Raw genomic sequence first — 26,922 nt, 5'->3', positions numbered from 1 at the left:
AGGAACAGAGAATCTCGCCGCATATTTTCACATGACAAATCTACACTTGTAACTCCCCAATCAATCTTATTTCCTGTACTCCATGCATTCACATACATGGACACTAACCCTAATATAGACTTCATTACTTTCTGCATCACTGACTCTACCTGTTAACATCATATCCTCAATACTAGTGCTATTTGTCTCCCAGTATTTTGTGAATCCTGGTATTCCTCTCTCAATACTCTCTCCTGGTTCTCACACACCTGCTTAGTTAGTGTAAATCCTCCCAACAGTACTGGCAAAATGCTCCACAAAGAACTAAAGTCTCTGCTTTGTTTAGATGTAACCTGTCCAGCTTGTGCAGGAGCCATCTTCCCCAGAATCAGTCCGTGTCCCCGGAATCTAAAGCCCTCCCTCTTGCAGCATCTTTCCAGCTACACATTCAGTACTGCATTGCATGTTAGCGTAGATTGTTGTGCTCATGTTAGAAATGATAAATAGACTAAAGATATGCTGATAAATGAAGAGTGGGAAAATGTTCAACAAAAAACCCATTCCATTAAAAAACATAATCTCAGCAAGATGCATCTGCACCTTGCAAAGGAAGTTAAGGATAGTATAAAATTAAAAGAAGAGGTTTATTATGTTGCCCAAAGACTGGGATAGTTTTAGAAACCAGTAAAGGTCACCAAAATGTTGACAAAAGGTAAAGGAGTAAAGTAGCCAGCATTTTTAAAACAGATTATATATATGTAAAAGCTCTTACAAAGAGGAAGAGTAGCTTGAAACAGAGGAAAAATCATAGAGAATGAGGAAATGGCAGAGACACAGAACAAATATTTTTTGTGTCTGTCTTCACAGTGGAAGATATAATTATATACCACAAACAGTGAGTAACCAAGGGACTCAGAATGAGAAATTAAAGGAGAAAGTACAGGGAAACTGGTGGACTCAAATCTGAAGGATCTGATGTCCTACATCTGAACATTCTAAAAGAGGCAACTTCAGAGATAGTATATGCGCTGGTTATGATTTTCCAAAATTCTCTGGATTCTAGAACGATTTCACAAATTGGAAGTTAGAAAATGACCACTATTTGAGAGATCACGGATAGAGAGAAAACGGAAATAATGATGGGATCTTAAAAATGCACTGTATGATCAAAGTCAACGTAGCTTACAAAAGGAAAATCATCTTTGACCAATACATTAGTTTGTTTAACTAGTTGGGTGAATAAAGTGAAGCCCATAGATTTCCAAAAGGCATTAGATAATGAGCCACACAAAAGGTTAAATGTATAAGGAAAGGCTCCTAGGGTTTGGAGTGGATTGGGTAACATACAGGAGTATATGAATAAATGGGGCATTTTCAAGTTGGCAGGCTGTGAATCACAGAGGCTTCATAGATGCCTTTCTCACCCGATTAAACAGCATTCTAGGTGCAATTTCAGTGTGCTGGGAAAGATCACACAGCCAGGTTTTGGGGGGGGGGGGGGGGGGGGGGGGGGGGGGGGGGTGGCTTAACACTTAGGCAAAGCTGGGATTCCGAGTTCAGTGAAACATTTTTAAAGGGCATCCTGATTTCTAAAGTTACAATAAAGGACCCCCCATCCCCCATGGAGATTGGGACATCCCCGCACAGAGATCAGGAACCCCGTGCCCTGGCAGACAACAGAAACACCCCCTCTTCCCCCTCTTCCCCCACCAACCTACTGTTTCCACCCTTCTCCACAGTGTCCGCCACCACCCTCCTCCCCCCCATAAGGGTGGCCCCATAGGGCCTGCCCCTGGAAGTGGCACCCTTGTCCCTCTCCATCCAGGGCTTTACTCACCTTTGCGCCCCTGGCATGGTCATCACAACTGGTTCTCGTTTTTTGAAAACCAGCAGTGATTCACGCTGGCGGGGAATCCAGCGTGGGCAGACATTACGACACAAAGCCCTTTAAGAATATTTAAATGTATTAAAATTCATGGAAATCAGGTTTACACCTGATCATGTAAACCGGCGGGGTAGATCTCAAACCAAAATGTTGGCAGCGCAAGTCCCGTTATGACCCTTTCACGATATTTAGCAGCCATAGCTGTTCTTGCGCCCCCAGCAAAGGGCCTTCTAAATTCTGCCCAATGGCAAAACAGGCTCAAGGGGCCAAATGGTCTTGCTTGTATTTCTTATGTTCATAACCCACAACCTTTTGCCTCAAGGAGGTAACAACACTTGCAACTGAGCCATTACTAGCACAAATAAAGATTAATTTGTTTATTTTAACTGTGCCAAAAGTACTTCTTGAACAAATTCCTTGGAACATGACTGCATGAACAAAAAGGTCATGCCTAAACAGGTTTAAATAATTATTTTTAGATTCACCCATTAAATAAAAAGAAAGGCACAGTGTTTTCACAAATTGCTGCTATGAAATATTTGGTAATAATTTCCTTGAATATAGTGACTTTAGATGAAATTCCTGTGTTAGTTTCATCAGATACAATTCCTACGTTTATGGCACGATGAATGCTGAACTGTATAAAATGATTATGCTTCAAAATGGCTCTTTTAACTGAAGGTAAAATTGGGAATTTTGGAAGCACCCCTGGTCAGAGACATGCCCATGTAACCCGGTTGCCATTGGGTGAACCTCTAACTGAAATGTCAAGTGACATTTTCCCAACCTTTCACACAGTGACATACAAAAAAGGAACAGTTGAGGCACAGTGAGAGACACAAAACAACTACTGCTGTGTGAAGGACCAAGGCAGTTATTGTTGTGAAAAGCAAAGAAAGACTTTGGAAAAAAAACTCAACCAAGTAGGATGTGCGAGTTATTTTTGTGTTTGAAGGATGGGAACAGAGTAGACAGAACTTTAGAGATTGAGAAACAAGGACTCACAGAGGTGGGCTTACTGGTGAAAGTCAGATCTGAAGACTCAAGCCAAGTGAAATGGCTTTTGAAGGATACTAGTATTGCAGGGAGAAATTAGCCTCTTGGCGAGCTGGGATAGCTTTGGACTTGTCCTTATGCTGCCAGAAGTACAGTGGGTAACAAAAAGGTTGTAAGACATATAGCAATTGCATTGGGTAGTTAACACAAAAGTACCTTCTTTATTTGTTGTACGAGTTGTCTGCTAATTAATTTTTGATCTGTTGACTTGTTATCGTAAACGTTAGTGGTGCCGGTTTAGGTCAGTTGGCTAGACAGCTGGTTGTGATGCAGAATGAGGTCAGCAGTGAGGGTTCAATTTCAGTACCGGCTGAGGTTATTCATGAAGGTCCACTTTCTCAACCTTGCCCCACGCATGAGGCGTGGTGATCCTCAGGTCAAATCACTACCAGTCAACTCACCCCTCAAAAGGGGAAAGCAGCCTATGGTTTTCTGGGACTCTGGCAACTTTACCTTAACTTCACAGTCAAAGTTCTAAAAGGTGAAATCTAACCCAAAGAAATAAATTGGTGCTTATTTGAGAAATTCATCTACAAAAATTATTGATCTTTATAGAGAGCATAACAAAGTTTTGACATATACATACAAAAATTTGAAAGCACCTCAACTGCTTCCAACAATGGCTTCACCTGGAGTTTTAGCCCTCAGTCATTATTAATTCGAAGTCAACCTTCTTCCATGGACTCAAACAACATTAGATGTGTTCATTTTTGGCTACAAGGGGTGGAAAAAATACAGGGTTTGAATCCTGCATCTGAATGGTGAGTTTTGAGGAAACCTTGATATTGGACCTAATTTACATTAAGCGGGTGCACAAGCCAAATTCTCCAAAGAATGATCCAGAATCGGGAATTACATCGATCAATAGTTGGGTGGGGGGGGTTTCAGGTAGCAAGTATAAAAGGAATCCCTAAACAGCTACTGTTTAACAAAAATAAATACACTGTAATCTTTCTAGTCTAGAAATCTAACGTTCAGGACCACTAATTGTCCAAAAATAATTTGAGCAGACCCAAGCGACTCACAGCGTAAGTACTTTGGGAGCTGAAATATGGAACGTTTGGATAGATAAGTAAAACAATTTTTATCACTCTTGTGTGTTTCAGGTAAATATTTACATCTGTGGTGCTTTCTGGCCACACACTTATGGTTAGGCATTCTAAAATTCAGAAAATTTAGAAGTGACTTGGTCCCAAGAATTCTGGATTGGACAGGTACAGTGTACTACTTTACCAGGAACATAAGTTAATGGTGCGGTTTGACTTAAAGATCATTTGAACCCTTAAACTAAAGGAACCTTCTGAAAGAAAATCAATGTTACTTCCTCCATCCATCTGCTCATTTCTGAAGCATTTACTCTACTTGATCTTTCACAGCACTGCTCTGAATTTATTGCTGAGATTCTTATCCAGGCTTTTGTCACATTCTGATCTGCAAATGGCATATGATCTACAGAATGCAGTTGCATTGCACTTAGATGTCATGCATTTTCAAGCAAAACATTGCATTAAATGACCAGGTCTGAATTGTAAAAAAAAGGATACATCAGTTCAATACTGGCAAAGCAATGGTAGATGTGAGTCTCCCCCCTTCTAAAAAAAATTATAAATTAAGCATACAATTATGAGCAAGTATTGAAAAACTAAGAAATCAATTGGGAACATTACTGAGCCCAGTAGTGCAAGGGTATTTTTCAGCAATGATGGTCATTAACTTAGGTTGCTAATGCCATTTTAGCTAGTATAACAGCATGTTGTGTTCCTTCTCATTTGCCAGAAACTTCTATTCTGTACCACTGTTATTAGCATTCACCATTAGGACCAGAAGCTAGTGAAAAAGTTACCAATTGATATTAAATAAACAAAAAATGCTTTTCTGAATACGTGAATGATGGATTCTAGCTCTTTAGTGAAAATGATTCTTCGAAAGGGGCAGAAATTATGATGGTTACACTAAATCTACTGTTTTAAAATTGATGCTGAGGCCAGCAAACTGGCACCATTGGCGTTTGCAAATACACATGTGTTTCACTATTGAGTATACAAAAATAGATAACATGCAAAATTAAAAATCGAATTTTTGTGCACTTCCTGTGACAAAACCCCAGCAATATTACACAAAGATACAGGATCATCAAATTGATTACATCACGTCATTATTATTTTTTCAGTTCTGCTTGATTGGAAGAGAAGGGAACGTGGGGGAAAAGATTAGTACATCCACAAACATGCCATTTGAAACAAGATTTATTTCAACACATTAAAAAAATGGCAAACATTTCATATCAAACTGAAAAGCCACGTTGTAAGCATACGTGTCACACTATGGTAGAGTTTAATTGTTAACTTTCTCTTATACCAAGGAGGGATCAAAATAGGGCATTTTGTGAATTCTTACAAACGATTGTTCTATGATAACATTCCCTCGTCGTCAGCATATTGACGTGTTTTCATTGCTTTCTGTACACATCTCAGGTTTAAAGTATAGGGTTTGCGGATTAACTTAAGGAAAATCAAAACTGAAGCTCTGTAAAGCAGTAGCTACCCACTGCTAGCCATCAATGCAAATCTTCAGGCCCTTCCAACAACACAATATAGTTCTCAAAATTCCTATTCAAATGGTATCCATGATGTTCTGTTTTAATATCTTTCCTCCTATTGTACTTTACACTGCAGAAAATTCACATGACCTACTTGATCATTATTTTCTTGTAGGAGATGCTTTGGTTTCTTCCAACCCACATAAATCACTTTGGCTCCCCCAGTTGGCAATATTCATCGACCCCAACCAGCACCGACCACATCCACACTCAGAACGGAATACCAAATGCAATTTTACCCACAAGGGGTTTCATTAGGTGGCCACTGTTGTGGAGCTACTAAAATAAAACCCCATTTTACTCAAGAATTGAATGGTTAATGGCAAATTTTAATCCAGGCCACATTTAGTCAAACCAATTTTGGCTAGTTTCAGAATTTGATCCTGTCCTTGCTCCGAATAAACGGATATCTTCAATTCAAGCCTTTATGACCACTATTTACAAAATGCTGACGATTTTAGTATTCAGATATGTTTGCAGGTAGCATTGTTTTATAGCAATTAATAATTTTTTCTCCCCCCCAGTACCTTCAATGTTTGCATCTGGAATTAGATCGTACAGTATGTCCTAATATCATAAAATAAGATTTATCATTTAACCCAATGAACAACTTCCTGTAAAAGAATGTTAGGGGGGTGTGGTGGGGTAAACAGGTTTTAGATGATAGACAAGCCAAAACAAAAGCAACCGAACTGGAGAACAAAAATTCAGTGGCGGCAGACAAGTTTATGTGTTACTTATTACAACTGGCAAAGTTAAGTGACTGGCAATATTTACTTACTGGAAGGGGGGCTCAGTATAAACATCTTGCCTTAAACTTGTGAAATAGATTAATCTTCCGCTGAAAAACAGAAAGAAAAATAGACAGTAACATTAGGAATCAACTCACTAATTGGCAGACAATAACACATCTATCCCCCCCCCCCCCCCAATGGAGTTGTATCAAAAAGCTAGGATAAAATTCAAAACCACAATTATATCTGAAAATTGAGCTGCATGAATTTATTTGTGGTTCAGATTTGAGTATGAGTTTGCACAATTCATTGAGGTCAGACCTGCAGACAGTTACTGTTGGTTGGTGGCATTATGGTATCTGAACAATCAGTACTTTTAAACTTACCATTGGAATTAAAAGCAATTAAGGTATTGAATCTTACTGTTCCAACTGTAAATGGGCCAATTGATCAATGCAACTGAATATGATTTTCCCCAACATAAAAGGTGCAGATGAGGTGGGGGGGGGGGGGGGGAGGAGATAACAGAACATGAGCTGTTCTTGCAGTGCATTTTCTTATTCTTATTAATTTAAGCCTTTTTGTTTGCCTGGTGGAGATTTGGTGACATGGAAATAATATTTCTTGGCTTCTTCCAGTATAAACAGAACAAAAAGAGTTCAGATAGAGGGTCAATTAGTCACTTTGCGAAGAGGCTGCAGGTTATATGGTACTCATTTCAATTGATACAAAAAAAGGAAACAGCACTTGGCATAGACTATTTGGTCCTTCGAGCCTGCTAGACCTTATCATCAAGATCATGGGTGATCTATCTCAATTCTACCTTCTCTACTCCATATCTCTTAAACCTAAAACTATATTGAGATCGGTCTTGAATATATTCAATGGCTAAGCATACACAGTCCTCTGTGTTAGACAATTCCAAAGATCCCCCTTTTAATTTTGGTCCTAAATGTTTCCAACCCAATTTGAGACTGCGACCCTGTGATTTTGAGTCCCCAGCTAGGCAAACATTTAGCTTTAAGAATTTTATGTTGCAGTTAGATCATCTCTCATTCTTATAAACATTAGCTACATAGGCCTAGACTATTCAACCTCTCCTCATAGGACAACCCCATATCTCAAGATCCTCGTGAAACATACATGTGGTCACAACAGAGGTGGACATCAATGACCCTTGATTATCTGCAGACAAACCAGCATACACAACAGGAGAACTTTTGAGTGAGTAGGGCAATAGTTACCAAGAGTTGGAAGTGTTTTTAATTCTTCTAAAATTTTCCCATACAACTATTCTGGTAAGACAATAAGAACCATCCAAAGTTTGTGATTTATATTGTGGTTTTGGATGGCTTCAAGTTCAAGACAACAATAGTCTGAACTTTCCAGACAATCCTTGTCTGGGGACTTTTGGTGGATCCCCAGCACATCTTTGGGGTACACCCCCAGTTACAATGCTCTGGAGTTCAGAGCTTACGGGCCACGATCTATGTAGCATTTCATGCCACTATTCAGAAAGATCAAATTAAGAGAAGGATGAAATGGCGTGCTGAATTGGTCATCATTTCTCTACAACTCAAACAGGAACAAATTAAATCTTTGTATCATTACATGAGTCTTAGTCGACTGATTGCTGTATTAACCAAATGCCAGGATAAATATAGTGGTTTCATCAATACGTGAAGTTCACTTCCGGTGGCGGTCATGAAGTGAGTGGTCGCACATTCAGTGGCGGTTTTTTCAGACCTTTTCCCCGGTTAACAGGTGGATGTGAGATGGAAAAAAGGTACAGAAGATTGAGTAGAAGAGATTAACCCTCTGGTGTATGAAGCTGAAGGCCAGAAGCGGTCAAAAAAGAGGAAATCAGTCGGTTGGAGCGGGCGCGACGTGCGTGGAAATGGTGGAGGGGTAGGGAGCGGCTCTGCCGGCTCAGTGGTCGACGGACCAGCTAGTGAGTTTCTTCAATGAGAAGTTCACCCAGCAGCGGAAGGAGAGTCTGGAGAACTGACCCGGGCAGTGGATTGGATCAGGGCAGTGGAATGAGCCGCCGAGGGCGATGGTGGTGCGATTGCACCGGTTCCTGGACAAGGAGCAAATAATGAGGTGGGCTAGGCAGACGAGGCGCTGCACCTGGGAGGGCAATGAAATCCGAGGGTACCAGGAATTGGGTGCAGAATTAGCCAAGAGGAGAGTGAGCTTTAACAAGGTCAAGGCAACCCTCTACAAGAAGGGAGTGAAGTTTGGGCTACTGTACCCGGTACGTCTGTGGGTGACATACGAAGGCCAGGATTTGTACTTTGGTTCGGCAGAGGAGGTGGTAGATTTTGTTAAAGACAATGGACTGGCAGGAGCAGGAGGACTTTGAACTTTGGTGGAGATGCTGCTGTTAACTTATGTTTGGGGCCATTTCTTTCTTTTTCGGCTTCAGGTTTGTTCTTTGTTAGGGGATGGGGGGTTGGTCTCTGTTCGGGCTTGGGGAGGGGTTGTTTTTGCTTGTTTGCACTAATGTTCGAGCGGGGAAGGGGGGAAATCAGTTTGGGGTAGGGTGGGTGGGGGATGCCAGGCTAGCTGGGCGGGCTAGTTCACAGAAGCGCAATGGGGGTTGGGGCGAGGGTAAGTGGAAGGTCATTGTGGGGGGGGGGGGGGGGTTTACTGCCGACAGGGGAAATGCTTTTAAAGTGTAAGGGGAAGAGGATCGATGATGGTGGGTGCCCGAGGGCAGGCCTGGGGAGGTGCGGGACACTGGCCGGAGGCTGGCCCAAGAGGGACTATGGTTGATCGGCAGGGTGCCCCTTGACCAGGCTGGTCACGTGGAACTTGTGAGGAATGAATGGCCAGTCAAGAGGGCCTGTATGTTCGCACACTTAAAAGCGATTGAAGATGGATATTGGTAAGCGGTAAATTGAAGGGGATGCCAGTGGTGTTGGTACACATCTATGTCCCGAACTGGGACGATGTGGAATTTATGAGGCGGGTGCTGGGGAAGATTCTGGACCTGGACTCTTATCGGCTGATAATGGGGGGGACACTTTAATACTGACAGGACTGGTTGAGCTCGAGGTCGGGGAGGGTGTCGGCTACAGCATAGGAGCCTTGGGGGTTCATGGAGCACATGGGGAGGGGGGGTGGATCTGTGGAGATTTGAGAGGCCGAGGGAGAAATAATTTTCATTTTACTCTGAGGTGCACAAGGTGTACTCCCATATAGATTTCTTCACACTGGAAAATACATTGTTAGCAGGGGCGGTGGATGGCGAGTATTCGGCAATAGTGGTGTCGGACCATGCCCTGCACTGGGAGGATTTATGAGTGAGCAGGGGACGGTCTCAGCGCCCGCAATGGAGGCTGATGTGGGACTGTTAGCGGTGGAAGAGGTGTGTGAGAGGGTGAGGAGGGCCATCCGGGGTATGTTGAGATTAATGACACGGGGGAGGTTTCGGCAGGTACGGTTTGGGAAAGACTGAAAGCAATGTATGGGGGGAGTTTATTTCGATCGGGACACACAGGGAGAAGGCAGAATGGGTGTTGGGTGGAGATAGGAAGGCTAGTGGAGGAAAACCTGCAGGTGGACAGGAGATATGCAGAGGCCCAGGAGGAAGGGTCGTTAAAGGAACGACCAATATTGCAAATGGAATTTGGGTTGTCATCCACGGGCAAGGCGGTAGGGCAGTTGCAAAGGGTGAGAGGGGCGGAATATGGAGAGAAAGCGAGCAGGATGTTAGCGCACCAGTTGAGGAAGCAGGAGGCAGTGAGAGAGATTGGGAAAGTGAAGGACGCAGGTGGGAATATGGTCTTGAAACCGGTGGGGGTGAATGGGGTGTTTAGGGAGTTTTACAGCAAATTGTACGAGTCGGAACCCCCAGTGGGGGAAGAGGTTTCTGGGAGGGTTGAAGTTCCCGAAGGTTGATGAAGAGCTGGTGGAGGGTCTGGGGGCCCCAATTGGCCTTGTAGAAGTAGTAGAAGGTTTGGAGGCGATGTAATCGGGCAAGACCCCGAGACCGGACAGGTTCCTAGTGGAATTTTATAAGACGTTCACTGGGTTTTTGGGACCGCTATTGGTAAGGGCCTTCAATGAAGCAGAGGAGTTGGGAGTGCATCCTCCGACGTCGTCACAGGCATTGATCGCCCTTCATTTTAAAGCGGGATAAGGACCTGGAAAAATGTGGGTTGGACAGGCTGATCTCCCTGTTAAATGTGGATGCCAAGCTATTGGCGAAGATCCTGGCCCCATGGATTAAAGACTGCGTCCCGGGGTAAGAGGACCCAACGGCGTTCGTTAAGGGGCGGCACTTGGCGACCAACATTAGGAGGTTGCTTAATGTAATCATGATGCCATCAGGAGGGCGTGAGGTTGAGGTGGTGGGGGCCATTGACGCAGAGGCCTTTGATTGAGTGGAGTGGGAATACTTATGGAAGGTCCTTTGACGGGTTGTGTTTGGACAGGGATTTGTGGACTGGGTCCGGTTGCTATACCAGGCACCGGTGGCGAGCGTGCGGTCGAATCGGGTGAGATCAGATTTCTTCAGGTTGCACCGGGGGACGAGACAGGGATGTCAACTTTCCTCACTGTTGTTCGTCTTGGCTGTAAAGACATTGGCATTGAGAGCGTCAAGGGTCTGGCAGGGAATAGTACGGGGGGGGGGGGGTAAGCACAGGATCTCGTTCTGTGCAGATGATCTACTTCTGTACATAATCGAACCTGCTGGGGGGATTGGAGGGATTATGGGAATATTTAAGAGGGATGCGGACGTTTTTCGGGATACCAATTGAATATGGGTAAGAGAGTGAGGTCTTTGTGATTCAGGCGAGTGGACACGAGAAGAGATTGGGTGAGATGCCGTTCAAAGTGGTGGGAGGAAGCTTTCGATATTTAGGTATCCAGGTGGCACGGGAGTGTGAGCAGCTGCATAAACTGAATTAGGGTAGATCAGATGAGGGGGGTCTTTTGGAGGTGGAATGCACTCTCGTTGTCAGTGGCAGGGCGGGTTCAGACGGTTAAAATGACAGTCCTCACGAGGTTTTGTTTGTTTTTCAAAGCTTCACAATTTTTATCTCCAAGTCGTTCTTCAAAAAAGTGAATGCAAAGATCTCGGTTGTGGGCACCGATATGCGATAACCACCGGTTCGCTCCAGTGGGGGCGTTTTGGAGGTGGCGGCGGGCAGGAATCGAGATATTTAGGAGTAGGAGAGGGGAAGGTTTCAGAGATCTAGAAGGAACTGATGGAGTGGGAGGGAGCCCCAATAGGGGAAGTGAAGAGAAAGTGGGAAGAAGAGCTGGGTGGGGAGTTGGAGGCCAGGTTTTGGGAGGAGGCCCTGTGGAGAGTTAATGCATCCTTGTTGTGCGCCAGGCTCAGCCTGATACAGTTTAAGGTGGTCCACAGGGCACACATGACTGTGGCCCGGATGAGCAGATTATTTTTGGAGGTGGAGGATAGGTGTGGCCGCAAATCATGTCCATATGTTTTGGGCATGTCCGAGGAGGGGTTTCTGGCAGAGGTTTGCTGACGTCATGTCAGAGGTCTTACAAGTTAGGGTGGTGCCGAGTCCAGAGGTAGCGAGTCTTTGGTGTGTTGGAAGACCCGGGAGCCCAGGGGGGTGAGAGAGGTCGATGTCCTGGCCTTTGCCTCCCTGGTATCCCGGAGACGGTTTGTGGAGGATGCCACGTTGGCTGGGGTTTGTGCTGGGGGGAGTGGGGGGAAGGATTGTGGTTTTGGTTCTGTTGAAAATTGTTGAAATTTAAAATGCCTCAATAAAATATTTTCAAAGAAAAAAAATACATGAAGTTCATGCATCTGCTGAGTAAGTAGTACTTTAAAATGACAAAAGTAGGAGAATGTCGGAAAAGCCTGAGCAACAAAAGGATATCTCAGAAAGGCATGGATTGATCAGGGACAGAGGGCATGGTTTTGTTCGGGGAGTTAGTCTTAGGAACTTCAGAACATAATAAGAACACAAGAACAAGGAGCAGGAATAGGCCATCTGGCCCTTCGAGCCTGCTTCGCCATTCAATGAGATAATGGCTGATCTTTTGTGGACTCGGCTTCACTTTCCTACCTGAACACCGTAACAGTTTTTCAAAAAACTATCTATCTTTATCTTGCAAACATTTAATGAAGGAGCCTCAACTGCTTCACTGGGCAAGGAATTCCATAGATTCACAACGCTGTGGGTGAAGAAGTTTCTCTGAAGCTCAGTCCTAAATCTACTTCCCTTATTTTGAGGCTATGCCCCCTAATTCTGCTTTCACCCACCTGTGGAAATAACCTCCCCACATCTATCCTATCTATTCCCTTCATAAATTCTATACGTTTCTCCAAGATCCCCCCACATCCTTCTAAATTCCAACGAGTACAGTCCCAGTCTACTCAACCTCTCCTCAACTCTGGGATTAACCTAGTGAATCTCCTCTACACACCTTCTAGCGCCAGTACATCCTTTCTCAGGTAAGGAGGCCAAAACTGAATACAATACTCCAGGTGTGGCCTCACTAACACCTTATACAGTTGCAGCATAACCGCCCTAGTCCATCCCTCTAGCAATGAAGGACAAAACTCCATTCGCCTTCTTAATTACCGGTTGCACCTGCAAACCAACTTTTTGCGACTCATGCACTCGGACACCCAGGTCGCTCTGCACAGCAGCATGTTTTAATATTTTATCATTTAAATAATAATCCCTTTTGCTGTTATTTCTACCAAAATGGATAACCTCACATTTGTCAACATTGTATTCCATCTGCCAGACCCTAGCCCATTCACTTAAAAACTATCCCAAATCCCTCTACAGACTTCCAGTATCCTCTGCACATTTTGCTTTACCACTCATCGTAGTGTCATCTGCAAACTTGGACACATTGTACTTGGTTCCCAACTCTGTTTAGCTCACTGGGCTAAATCGCTGGCTTTGAAAGCAGACCAAGGCAAGCCAGCAGCACGGTTCGATTCCCGTAACAGCCTCCCCGAACAGGCGCCGGAATGTGGCGACTAGGGGCTTTTCACAGTAACTTCATTTGAAGCCTACTCGTGACAATAAGCGATTTACATTACATTAAATCATCTATGTAAATTGTGAACAATTGCAGACCCAACACTGATCCCAGAGGGACACCACTAGTTACTGATTGCCAACCAGTGAAAAACCCATTAATCCCCACTTTGCTTTCTATTAATTAACCAATCCTCTATCCATACTACTACGTTACCCTTAATGCCATGCATCATTAACTTATGCATCAACATTTTGCGTGGCACCTTGTCAAAAGCTCTCTGAAAATCCTGACATACCACATCCATTGGCTCCCCGTTGTCTACCTGGTAATGTGCAAAAAATTCCACAATTACGACCTGCCCTGTATGAACTTATGCTGTGTCTGTTTAATGGGACAATTTCCATCCAGATGCCTCGCTATTTCTTCCTTGATGATGTCATGTGAGAGTACCTTGAAGAAATGGATGTTTAAGCAATGTACCTTTAAGAAATGTAGCAGCTCATATTACTGAAGTGATGTCAGAGGGTGGGAGTAGCCGAGTTGAGCTCACTTCTGCTTTTAGTTTCAGTTTGAGAGAGCAGCTGAAAAGTGCCTGGCCGGTTTGCTGAGAGCTGCATGGAGAAAAAGAGCTTGGGTGTGTCTGTGTTTGCAGTGAGCTGGATTCTGCTGTGATCTCTGCCAGGAAAGACTATCTTGGAATCATTTGGGTAATTTATACTCATAATAGGTCTTTAACCTGATGTGTTTCTGTTTAAAAGGTGTTAAGTCTTTTGGACGTTTGAAGGAACATTTTGAGGGATTATTTAGTGTTGTATTATTTTTGGGGTTATCTTTGAAGTAAGGGGTGTTAAGTGATCCAATGTTTATTTAAAAAGGTTAAGTTGAATTCATGGAATAAACATTATTTTTTGTTTAAAAACCCACGTATCCATAATTGTAATACCACACCTGGAGACCAAGCCGTGTGCTTCAAAAGCAACGATACATTAAAGGGAGAGGTTGGTTGAACTCCATGATACATTTTGGGGTTCTGAAAACGCCGCTCCCATAACAATGATAGATTCCAGCATCTTCCCTACTACCGAAGTTAAGCTAACTGGCCTATAATTACCTGCTTTCTGCCTAACTCCTTTTTTAAACAGAGGTGTCACGTTTGCTCATTTCCAATCAGCTGGGACCACCCCAGAGTCTAGTGAATTTTGTTAAGTTATTACGAGTGCATTTGCAATTTCCCTAGCCATCTCTTTTAGTACCCTGGGATGCATTCCATCAGGGCCAGGAGACTTGTCTACCTTTAGCCACATTAGCTTGCCCATCACTACCTCCTTAGTGATAACAATCGTCTCAAGGTCCTCACCTGTCATAGCCTCATTTCCATCAGTCACTGGCATTTTATTTGTGTCTTCCAATGTGAAGACTGACCCAAAACACTTGTTCCGTTCCTCAGCCATTGCCTCATTTCCCATTATTAAATCTCTTTTGAGGAAGTAACAAAGAGGATTGAGAAGTGCAGTGGATGTTGTCTACATGGATTTCAGTTGGGCATTTGGCAAGGTCCCACAGGGCAGACTGGTCAGAAAAGTCAGATCTCATGGGATACAGGGGAAAGTGGCAGGTTGGATCCAAAATTGCTTCAGTGACAGGAAACAAAGGGTATTAGTTGCTGGATGTTTTTGAGAATGGAAAACAGTTTTCAATGGTGTTCCACAGGGGTCAGTGTTGGGACCCTTGCTGTTTATTGTATATATATTAATGATTTAGACTTAATGTGGGAGACATGATTGGGAAATTTGCAGATTTCACAGAAATTGGCAGTGCAGTTGACAATGAAGAGGATAACTGTCAACTCCAGAATGATATCAAAGGTTTGGTTGAGTGGGCAGGGAAGAAGCAAATGGAATTCTATCCGGAAAAGTGTGAGATAATGTTATGGAGGACAAACAATGCAAGGGAATACTCAATAAATGGGAAGATATTGAAAGAATTTGAGTAAGTGAGAGATGTTGGTGTGCATGCCCACAGACCCTTGAAGATGGGCAAGGTGGTCAAGAAGATGGGCACGGTATTGAATACAAAAGCAGGGATGCAATGATGGAATTATATAAAATGTTGAGTTAGGCCACAATAAAGTTTTTTGTACAGTTCTCTACACATTACAAGAAGGTCATTGCTCTGGAGAGAGTGCAGAGGAGATTTACAAGAATGTTGCCAGGACTTGAAAATTACAGTTATGAGGGGAGACTGGATAGGTTAGGGTTGTTTCTTTAGAACGGAGGAAGCTAAGGGGTGATCTAATTGAGGTGTATGTTATGAGGGATATAAACAGGGTAGACAGGAAAGACTTTTTTCCCCTAGCTGAGGGTCAATTACTAAGGGGCATAGATTTAAGGTGGTTGGTAGAAGTACTAGAGGGGACAAGAGGAAAAAGGTTTCAACCCGATGGTGGGCATCTGGAATTCATTGCCTACATTGGTGGTTGAAGCGTAAATGCTCACCTCATTTTAAAAAGTACCTGGATCTGCATCTGAAGTGCTGTAACCTACAAGGCTATGGACCAGGGTCCTGAAAATAGGATAAAAATGCGTGGCTAGTTTCATTTTTCTCTATTCCCGGCAGCACAGACATGATGGGATGAATGGCCTCTTTCTGCACCATAACTTTACTATGGCTCTAGCCTTAATAACACTTTCAATGAGGGTGGGATTCTCAGTGGTGGGATGAGTGAGCCATGCAAAAAGGCACCCTTTGGGGGGGGGGGGGGGGGGGGGGGGGGGTCCGGGATCATTTTTGGTTCCTCGGAGATCGGGACACCATTTTTAATGGTGGGAAGTTCCAGGCTTTTGTCCCAGCAACAGCGAAGCAGCAGCAATATATTGGGGCAGCATGGTAGCACAGTGGGTAGCACTGATGCTTCACAGTGCCAGGGTCCCAGGTTCGATTCCCGGCTTGGGTCACTGTGTGGAGTCTGAAGACGCGTGTTAGATAATTTGGACATTCTGAATTCTCCCTCGGTGTACCCGAATAGGAATGTGGCGACCAGGGGCTTCTCACTGTAATTTCATTGCAGTGTTAATGCAAGTCTATTTGTGACAATAAAGATTATTATTATTTCCAAGTCAGGGTGGTAAGTGACTTGGAGTGGAACCTCCAGGTATTGGGTTTCCCAGATATCTGCTGCTCGTCCTTCTAGATGGTAGTGGTCTTGGAAGGTGCTGTCGAAGGAATCTTGGTGAGTTACTGCAGTGCATCTTGTAGATGGTACACAAGCTGCCACTGTTCATCAGTGGTGAAGGGTTTGAATGTTTGTGGAAGGAGGAGCAATCATGCAGGCTGCTTTGTCCTGGATGGTGTTGTGCTTCTCAAGTCTTGTTGGCTCTGCACTGATCCAGGCAAGTGGAGAGTATTCCATTACACTCCTGGCTTGTGCCTTGTAGATGGTGGACAGGCTTTGGGGAGGTCAGGAGGCGAGTTACTCGCCGTATGATTCCAAGACTTTGACCTGCCCTGCTAGCCAGTATTAATGTGGCTAGTCCAGTTCAGTTTCTGATCAACGGTAACCCCCAGGATGTGGATTGTGGGGGATTCAACGATGGTAATGCCATTGAATGTCAAGGGGTGATGGTTAGATCCTCTCTTGTGGGAGATGGTCATTGCCTGTCACTTGTGTGCGAATGTAACCACTTGTCAGCCTAAGCCTGGATATTGTCCAGATCGGGGCAGCATATTGTCCATGGATAGGGGCAGCAGGGTAGCATGGTGGTTAGCATAAATGCTTCATAGCTCCAGGGTCCCAGGTTCGATTCCCGGCTGGGTCACTGTCTGTGTGGAGTCTGCACGTCCTCCCCCTGTGTGCGTGGGTTTCCTCCGGGTGCTCCGGTTTCCTCCCACAGTCCAAAGATGTGCGAGTTAGGTGGATTGGCCATGCTAAATTGCCCGTAGTGTCCTAATAAAAGGTATGGGGGGGGGGGGGGGTTGTTGGGTTATGGGTATAGGGTGGATATGTGGGTTTGAGTAGGGTGATCATGGCTCGGCACAACATTGAGGGCCGAAGGGCCTGTTCTGTACTGTTCTATGTTCTATCTTGCTGCATTTGGACACGGACTGCTTCATTATCTGAGGAGTCACAAATAGTGCTGAACATATGTGCAGTCATCTGCAAATATCCCCACGTCTGACCTTATGATGGATGGCAGGTCATTGCTGAAGATGGGTGGGCCTAGGACACTGACCAGAGAAACCCCTGCAGTGATGCCATGAAGCAGAGATGATTGACCTCCTACCACCACAACCAACTCCCTTTGTGCCAGGTATGACTCCAACCAGCGGAGTTCTCCTCCCCCCCCCCCCCCCCCCCCCCCACAATTCCTATTGACTCCAGTTTCACTCGGGCTCCTTGATGCCATACTCTGTCAAATGCTGCCTTGATGTCAAGGGCAGTCACTCGCACCTCACCTCTGGCATTCAGCTCTTTTGTCCATGTTTGAACCAAGGCTGTAATGAGGTCAGGAGCTGAGGAACCCTGGCGGTACCCAAGCCGAGCGTCCGTGAGGTTATTGCCGAATAAGTGCCCCTTGATAGCACTGTTGACTCCTTCCATTACTTGCTGATGATGGAGATTAGATGGATTAGGGTGATAATTGGCTTGGTTGGATTTGTCCTGTTTCTTGTGTACAGACACACCTGGGCAATTTACCACATTGCCAGTGTTGTAGCTGTACTGGAATAGCTTGGCTAGGAGTGCGACAAGTTCTGGAGCACAAGTCTTCAGTACAATTGCCAGAATATTATCAGAACCAATGGTCTTTGCAGTATCCAGTGCCTTCAGCAATTTCTTGTTATCACATGCAGTGAATCGTATTGGCTGAAGTCTAACATCTCTGATACTGGGGACTTCTGGAGGAGACAGAGATGGATCATCCACTCGGCACTTCTGGCTGGAGATTGCTGCAAATACCTCAGCCTTATCTTTTGCACATATGTGCTGGGCTCCTCCACTATTGAAGATGGGGATATTTGTGGAGCCTTCTCCGCCAGTGAGTTGCTTAATATGCCCTGTACACAACAGGACAAATCCAATCTAGCCAATTACCACCCTATCAGTCTACTCTCCATCATCAGCAAAGTCTTGGAAGGAGTCATCAACAGTGCTTCACCAGGAGTACCTCATTTTTACATCTGCTGGGTCCTGCTCCTGGTATGCTTGCCCGCACTTTCCATTGGTGCCAGGTCCACGAAGTTCCAGATTGTGCTTGTATACAATTTATGTTGCTGTTGATGGCCCACAGTACTTCATGGATGCCCAACTTTTAGCTGCTGGATTGGTTTCAAATCTATTCCATCTAGTACATTAGTGTCACACTGCACAATGGAAGGTATCTGTTTGAAAACAGGACTTCATCACCACAAAGACCATGCTGTGGCCACTCCTCCTGCAAGGGTCCTTCCTGTGATTCCCTATTTTTTTTTTTACTTTATTGTTTTTGGTCCATGGATCTTTAATGGGGACATACTTTTAAGTTGAGATGGGGAAGTGAGGAACTAAATTGCAAAATAATAGTGAAGATGTGGAACAGAAGAACTCAAGTCTTTACAGCACCTGAGAGATGGGAGGGATTTGGTTTGATTGGTTGGCTGGTGGTCAGTGGATTGGTCAAGGCTGGCTGCAGATAGCGATTGGGTCCTGGCAAGTGGGGTGTTTTCAGAGAACCTGAGAGAAAGCTCCTGGATGCTAAGAGGAGATGCTATTTGTTGCTCTCTCTCTGTCTCCCAAATGTTTCTGCCTGCTGTTTATGAGTCTGCAGAGAAGTCTCAACACCCTGTTGAATCCACAGTGAAAGCCACTACAGACTGAAAGCAAAGACATCCAACTAGAAGAAAAATTCAACTGGAGGACATCCATCTGAAACTGGACTTACGCAGATACGGGGAGAATATGCAGACTCCGCACAGACAGTGACCCAAGCCTTCCCACGCCCCCTTCCAGGAAGCCCACCTTTCACTCCCCCAACCTTTCAAAGACCCCTTCATAACCACCCTGCACCCCCACCACCCTTCATAGCCCCTTTTATGGGGACAGGCCCCCTCAGGCACCAAATCTTGGCAGTGCCACCGTGTGAGGCTTTGCGGTACAACCCAGGCACCTTGGCAGTACCTGGGATGCCAGCCTGGCAGTGTCAAGGTGCTCATCCAAGGTGCAGGGCCAGGGGCCCACCCTACAGTATACCCAATTACCCTGGGGCCTCCGATAACCCAAGAGACCCCCAGATGCCATGATGCCTGGTCCACGGTTGTGTGGTACTAATCAGTGCCCTTGTGCCCCCTCTCTGGGGAGCCGGTTAGATGATGGGATACTGTCAGATAAAGAGTCCTTCCCATTAATGGGATGGAGGTTGTCCTTAAATGATGATCGGTTTCTCGTCACACTGTAGCAGGATCCGAATCTTGCAAATGGCAGTGGGCTGGTTAGATCAGAAACCGATCAGCGCCTAGCACGGTTCCTGATTTCGGACTCGCTGGTGATCTAACCAGCTTGCTTGGATTCGCGCCTGGCACGACATGGCCTTTAGATCGCGCCCAGGAACTATAGATTCATCAAGGGAAAACTGCTCCTGACGGCGAGTTACAGATCTTGCCCAAAATGGCGAGTTTATCAGTAACCCTAATTTGCATGAATTTCAATCTCATTAGCGAGATTAACCGTCTCCCAAGCGAGACATCATGCGGAGTTGTTTAGTACTCCTTTTTAAAAGTGTGAAACTGGCGCAATGGCTACTGAGGAGAACTACAAAGGGGAGTGCCATTTTCGGGCATGCTGTTCAAAGGCACTGGAATTGCTGCCAGTGTCTGGGCTTTGTCAGGGAGTTGAAGCATTCCAAGTTAGGGGTTGCCTCTGGGCAAGGGGATGAGCGTCTTTTCGTCTGTGAAGCCTTCAAGCCATCTTTAAATATTGTGGAGACCCATAACAGGGGCAACTATACTGCTGTCTGTCTGTCCTACCAGAAACTCACAGGACAGAGCCCTGTTCTTGGTTATATGCTGATGATCAGTTTGCCGGACCTCTGGATGCATCAGCACCATCAAGGCAGCAGACAACAATCAAACCTTAAGAGCTGGGCTTCAGCACTGGGGATATCCTCGCGAGCCAGGGCGAGTGTGTGGATCAGAGGAGATCACCCGAGCATGGTCTCCCTAATGCTCCGGACAGGGGTCTGGGGCTAGTGATGTGGTGCAGAGTGAGGTTCTCCAGCACAACAGACTCAGTTGATGGCAAGATGAGACACGCAAGGGTGGAGGAGGCTAGGGGATTGGAGGTTCCCGGGGTGGAAGCCCTAACTGATTCTTGGTCTCAATCCTCCAATTTTTACGGATACCAAAATTGAATGATGGTGTAGGTCCAGCAGGGGCTGCCCATGTGGTGCTGGTGGCAGCCAGACGCCGGTGAAGGCAGCAGCATCAACGCAGGCTGGAAGCGGCACCCCATGTGCAGGGGGCTGCTGCAAACCCTGAAGACCCAGCTGTCCATCAGGCTAGAATGTCATGGTCATCCCATCCACAGCACCGCTTAGCATCTGCATCAGCTCTGGGATAACCTTGCCCAGAGGCTCGGCAACTGAGTCCTGCGATCCAGCAGACCTCCGACTGTTGACTTCCTTGGATGTTGCTGCCTGCAACTGATGTGCATCAGCTACTGTGGTGCTCACCAGATTGTGCCCTAGACGCCTGTCCACTAATGTCACCCATTACTTTGCTGATGATGGAGATTAGATGGATTAGGGCAATAATTGGCACCCCGAGGTGTGTGTCCCTGCACTGGTGGAAGGTGATAGCTATGACATTTCCCGTGTTCTTCTCAGACCTCTCCCCCGAGGTGGCCTCTTGGATTGGGGGGGGGGGGAGAAGACAACACTCCAGATGGCCGGGCCCCATCAGATGGGGATCCTGTGAGAGAATGGACATGTGGCTGATGGGAGGGAAGGAACATTTTGAGAGACATGAACTCACTCGAGTCATGCCATCTGGGTGAAGGGGCAGTGGGTCCTCACCTCTGCAGCACAGGCCAACCTCGCTGTCTGTGACTGCTCTCTCCTCAGACAACCCTGCGATTTCCAGGGCCCATTCCTCATAGGGGATGAGAATTCAGATCTCTGGTACTCCGGCACCCCCCCCCCCCCAACCACACCTTGGTCCTTTCCTGTTTATTATATGGCTATCTTCTCCTGTGGGGACAAAGAGAGGGCTTTGTGAGCTGCACACTTGATGGATCGGGGGGTGGGGTCTATAGAAGGTGGCATGGGTGGACACTGCAATTGTGCATGAATAAATTGTGCTGGTGGGTGCTGAGCAACAAGTACAAGGATCGGATGTGGGGAGGGTGCAAGGTGTCAGTCAGTGATTTGAGGAGGAAGAGCGGTTGGGAATTTGAGGGGAGAACTGATGCCAGGAGAGAAGTGGTAACTTACCCTTGAAGCTCAGTAGAGGTGGTTGGACTTCTGACATTGGACGCTGGTCCTTCTGGTCATGATGCCTCCACTGGAAGTGGCTGCCACTCTGTCTCCCAGGCAGTATTGGTGACCCCCCTCGAGTGGGGGGGGGGGGGGGGGGGGGGGGGGGGAAACAGGATTCCAGCCTCTCATTCACACAGTGTTGAGGACTCCAGGCCAGCATCCCCAAAGCAAGAGCTGCAAGCTGCTATGCTTCTGTGTTGACTGATAGTGAGTGGTGAGGGAGCGTTAAAAAAAGCAGACCCCCCCTTGCTAGAGGAGATACACTGAAGCAAGAGTCTGATGAATCAGATGAGACAGCCAGTAATGGCGAGACCCTCGTGGGAGGCACATTTTCAGCACTAAGTGTTGTTAAATACAGGCCACGATCCTGCCAATGTGGCTGCCGAGAAACACCCACCAATCGCAACCAAAATGACTTAGAAATGTTTCCGTTAAATCATGCCCATCAACTCTAGTTATCAATAAATGGCAGCGTCAAATAATTAACCAAGATAGTACATTGGAAAAGTGTATGAAAGACAATGATACCTGCCATCGGGGATAGGATGGTATTATGTTAATATATAATTCTTAAAGAACTAGAAACGAATTGATGCACATATTAGTGATGCGCCTATTAGTCCAAATATGCGTAGATTAGGTGGATTGGGAGGCTAAATTGTCCCTGGGCTTTGGTGGGGTTACAGGGATAGGGAGCGAGTGGGATGCTCCTTCAGAGGGTCAGTGCAGACTCGATGGGCAGAACGCCTCCTTCTGCACTGTGGGGATTCTATGGATGGGATTTGTTGTTTTTGAAGGGGGGGGGGGGGGGCGGGGGTGCCAGAGTCGCTGTCCCACCGTGTTCATTGGAGAGGGGGAGGCAGGAAAATGCACTCGACGAAAAAAAATACACTCGACGAAACTACAGCATTTGCTTTTAAATCCAACAAGTTCGACTGTCCCGCACTTTATTGGGGGGGGGGGGGGGAAAGAGGGCGCCTGCTACAACAGCCCCGACCTCCCTCCCATCCACAGGAATCACACCTGGCTCCAAAGCAAAGCCGACCCACTAGCTCAGCATCATGACCATCGCAGTTAGGGAGAGGTGGGGGGAAACCACCTCCCCCGATATTAAAGAGAGAGAAAAAAAAAGCCGCCCGGCCACACGGGGCTGTGAAGGGTGGTCGTGGACGCCCCCCTCTCTCCCTCTCAAACCGGCCGCGCAGAAAAGAGCGGGCAGACGCTCGGCTCTAAACGGGGGGGGGGGGGGGGGAGAACCAGAATCTCAGCCGTTTTTTCGTCGTCGTCGTCGTGACTTTAAATTTTAAAACAAACCCCAGCATCTCCTCACATTTAAACAAAAAATAAAACACGCCAACCCCCCCCCCCCCTTCCCCCTTCCTCCTCCTCCTCTCCTCCCCCCTCCCTCTTCGACTCGCTCAAACCGACGATTGAATTCCTGCCGGCTCTTTCTTCTCTTTCTGAGGGACGTCAACCAGCAAGCGTTTCATTCCCACGACTTGGAAGCGGGAGAATTGCCATTTAACAACATTGCTATCTTACAACAGCAAATAAGCATAACCGTCGTCGTTTGAGGCTGAATGAAGGATGAATCAGATAACTTACCTTAAAAAATATGATAGGACGATTGAGGATTTTTTTTGGGGGGGGGAGCGGGGTGGGAGGAAGGGGGTGATGAGACAGACGCTGTCTGAAGAGGGGCGTACACAGAGAGCGTGCCTCCACTCCCTGCCCCGTCCACCCGCCGCACTGACTCTGGCTCCGGCAGCTTCTCGATTAAAAACGGTTCGGGGCCGCCTGGGCTCAAGCCGCGCGCACCGGCTTCCAGCGGCGAAATGGGAGGGGGAGGGGCCGCACGCGCGCACGGCAGGTGTGCGCCGGCGCCAGGCTGGTCGAGCGGCCGGCCTGGAGGGAGGCGGCGGTGGCTGAGTTCGACGCCTCTTTTTCTTTCAAGAATTCCTTCTGCCGCCGATCATCTTCCGCAGACAAAAAAAAAACATCGCTGGGTCAAAATCCTGGCATTCCATCCCGAGCAGCACGGTGGGTGTACCTACGCCACACTGACTTGCTGAGGTTTAAAAGGCAACTCATCACCACCTTCTCAAGGGCAATTAGGGACTGCCAACAAATGCTGGCTGCACCAGCAAAGCCCACAACCCGTAAAAATGATAAATATAAAACAATAGAATATGTTGAGAGGTGTGTTTTTTGCTTGTGGGAAGACACGAGCGCACACAGGAAAGGAAGCTTCATAAAAGTCATGGTTGCCTTGATTGGCATCATATAGCTGACCGATGGTCGAATGTAGCCGGTGGTGGAAGTGGGGATGTTCACTGACTTAGAAAGGAAACAGTGAGAACTTGAGGGAAATACATTTGCAAGCCCTGGGAATGGGATGGGGCTAATTGGATTGTCCTGCAGAGGGTCAACATGGATTTGATGAGCTGACTGAGGTCCTTCCGAGCTGTAATAATGTTCATGATTGTGCTAGTGGGGCAGGTGTGCTCTCAAGATTCAATAAAAAAAGCTTTTCTTAAAACATGTTTAAAGATTTAACTCGTAAGATTCTTAATTGTGGATACCTTAGCTTAGAGAAAAACCGACATGCACCTACTTTTAAACGGTTTATAGTATCTGAATTGTTATATCTTTGCAGAACAGAAAAAGCCAGTGTGTCACATGTAACATCAAGTACCAAGACAAACTAATTTATTCTGGTTTGACTATATATACATAGATGAACACACATGTACAAAGGTCACAAGAAGAAGCTTTTAAACTATTACACTCCTCCCTCCTTAAAGGGAGTTCAAATTCTAAACAACTTACGTACAATTCTTGATTTTCATTTAATTTCAAATCCACCTTAATCACTGATTGTTTGTTCTTAAGAGGACCTCCTCTCTTGATCCAGACTTCCAGTACTTAAGAACGGACTTGACCTCTTTCAGGGCAGCACGGTAGCACAAGTAGCTAGCACTGTGGCTTCACAGCACCAGGGTCCCAGGTTCGATTCCTCGCTGGGTCACTGTCTGCATGGAGTCTGTACGTTCTCCCCATGTCTGCGTGGGTTTCTCCGGGCGCTCCGGTTTCCTCCCACAGTCCAAAGACGTGCAGGTTAGGTGGATTGGCCATACTAAATTGCCCTTAGTGACCAAAAAGGTTAGGAGGGGTTATTGGGATTACGGGGATAGGATGGAAGTGAGGGCTTAAGTGGGTCAGTGCATACTCGTTGGGCTGGATGGCCTCCTTCTGCACTATGTTCTAAGACCTCAATCTGAGGAGAGGTTTTGACCGACAAAGACTGGTTTTGACCTTCACCTTCAATTGGATTTTCTACTTCATCGGACGTTCTCTCTGACGCGGATCTGAACTGGTTTCAGGCACAACTTGCGTTGGATGATGTTTGGTGTCCCAACTATCCAATTAATCAGACTCATTTAATTCTTCCCAACTCCCTTCCTTTGTGAGCCTCTGAAGGTAAAACATGATCTTTACGTACAAACCTAACATTTCCACTTCTAATATTGATCAAAAATGGGTGAAGTCCACATAGTTTCATGACTTTTTCTTGTACCCATTTCAACATTTATGATGACCTTAACCTGGTTCAACATCGGACTTCTTTATCTCACTTTTTCTGTATCATGACTCTTTCTGCTTGGATTGTTCTCATTGATTGTGCTAAACGTGGCTTTAGTCATGAAAACTTCATTCTAGGCTGTCTTCGAAGAAATAATTTAACTGGCGTCTGCCGGTAGTAATGTGAGGTCCTTTATGATAATAAACAAACAATCACCTGTTTTTTAATCAATGACATCTGACGTTCTTCCAATATGTAACAAGAGCGTTATTAATAATGTGTACTGTATGTTCTGCTGCTCTATTTGAAGCAGGATGATGCAGTGGAACTCTGGTGAGTTCTAACCTGTTCATTCTCTTAAATTTTTACAAACACCTCTGAAGAAAAGTGATGTCTGTTGTCGAACACAATTTCCGCGGGAACCCATAACAGCAAATAAACTGCTCAAAATATCTGGAGTTTTGATAGTTGTTTCCAATTCTTCGGAAATCCCTAAACGCATTTCAAGTGGCTATCTATCACAATCTCCATTACCCTCCAAATTCTGGAAAGTCTATGCAGCCTCTGCCACACTCTTAACTGGTCATTTCCATCATTGCAAATGTCTGATGGCAGCTTGTTTTCTACAGCTTGACCTTATAATCCCCACATATTCTTACAATACCATCTGGCTTTGGTAGCACCACCATGGGAGTGGCCCTATTCTCTGTTCTACTGTGGCGATAATGTTCTCAGCCTCAAGTCTTTTCAGTTCTTGCTCGATTTTGCAACTTAAAGCATAGGGCACTGGACAAGGCCTGCAATAAACAGGTCTAGCGTTCCTCTGGACCCATACTTTGGCCTGAAATCCATGAATTGGTAGGCACTGTTAGATTGCGTCTTCTATGCCGTCATCTAACCCTGACCACCAAAGATAGCTTTTCATTAGACTCTATGTCAAGCTTATCCTGAACTGTTGATCATGGAGATCACATTGTAACTGCGATCTGTACTTTTCCGGAATTACAACTCTGGCTTCCCACATGATACAACATTTATCAATGGACAACTTATTCTTACACTTTAAAAAAAGGGCCAGATCTCCAAATCTAGTATCTGTGTTGGCCACCCACTTGTGATACACGGGCGGCACGGTAGCAAAGTGTTTAGCACTGTTGCTTCACAGGGTCCCAAGTTCGATTCCTGCCTTGGTTCGCTGCCTGTGAGGAGTCTGCACATTCTACCCGTGTCTGCGTGGGTTTCCTCCGGGTGCTCCAGTTTCCTCCCACAGTCCAAAGATGTGCAGGTTAGGTGGATTGGACACGCTAAATTGTCCTTAGTGTCCATAAAGGTTAGGTGGGGTTACTGGGTTACGGGGATAGGGTGGAGATGTGGGCTTAAGTAGGGTGCTCTTTCCAAGGGCGGTGCAGACTTGATGAACCGAATGGCTTCCTTCTGCACTGTAAATTCTATGATTTAATCGTAAACCATTCTCAATACAACTTCCCACGAGTCTGTATTTAATGTCAAACTGTTGTGGGCCAGCATTTTAAAAACTCCAAAGTATATCATGGAGTTCACCTGACCTACAACTGTTTATTGATTTTGGTTACGAT

The 26,922-nt window shown here is 45.8% G+C and overlaps 1 protein-coding gene across 2 annotated transcripts in view; it reads right to left on the bottom strand.

The window, feature by feature from the left end:
• Nucleotides 1-23,589, bottom strand: part of tmem269 (transmembrane protein 269) — a 214,915-nt gene extending 191,326 nt beyond the window's left edge. The window contains exons 1-2 of one of the 2 annotated variants that reach the window (XM_038773469.1): nt 23,350-23,589; nt 6,301-6,360 (exon numbers count right to left, since the gene is read on the bottom strand). In XM_038773469.1, coding sequence (XP_038629397.1) covers nt 6,301-6,325 — 25 coding nt within the window. In that variant the 5' untranslated portion in view covers nt 6,326-6,360; nt 23,350-23,589. The remainder of the gene's footprint in view (nt 1-6,300; nt 6,361-23,349) is intronic. The other variant, XM_038773471.1, reaches the window with a different exon arrangement.
• Nucleotides 23,590-26,922: the final 3,333 nt, after the last annotated feature.

Source organism: Scyliorhinus canicula, chromosome 16 (genome assembly GCF_902713615.1).
Source record: "Scyliorhinus canicula chromosome 16, sScyCan1.1, whole genome shotgun sequence".
Taxonomy (NCBI): Eukaryota; Metazoa; Chordata; class Chondrichthyes; order Carcharhiniformes; family Scyliorhinidae; genus Scyliorhinus; species Scyliorhinus canicula.
This window is presented reverse-complemented; position numbering and strand designations above follow the sequence as displayed.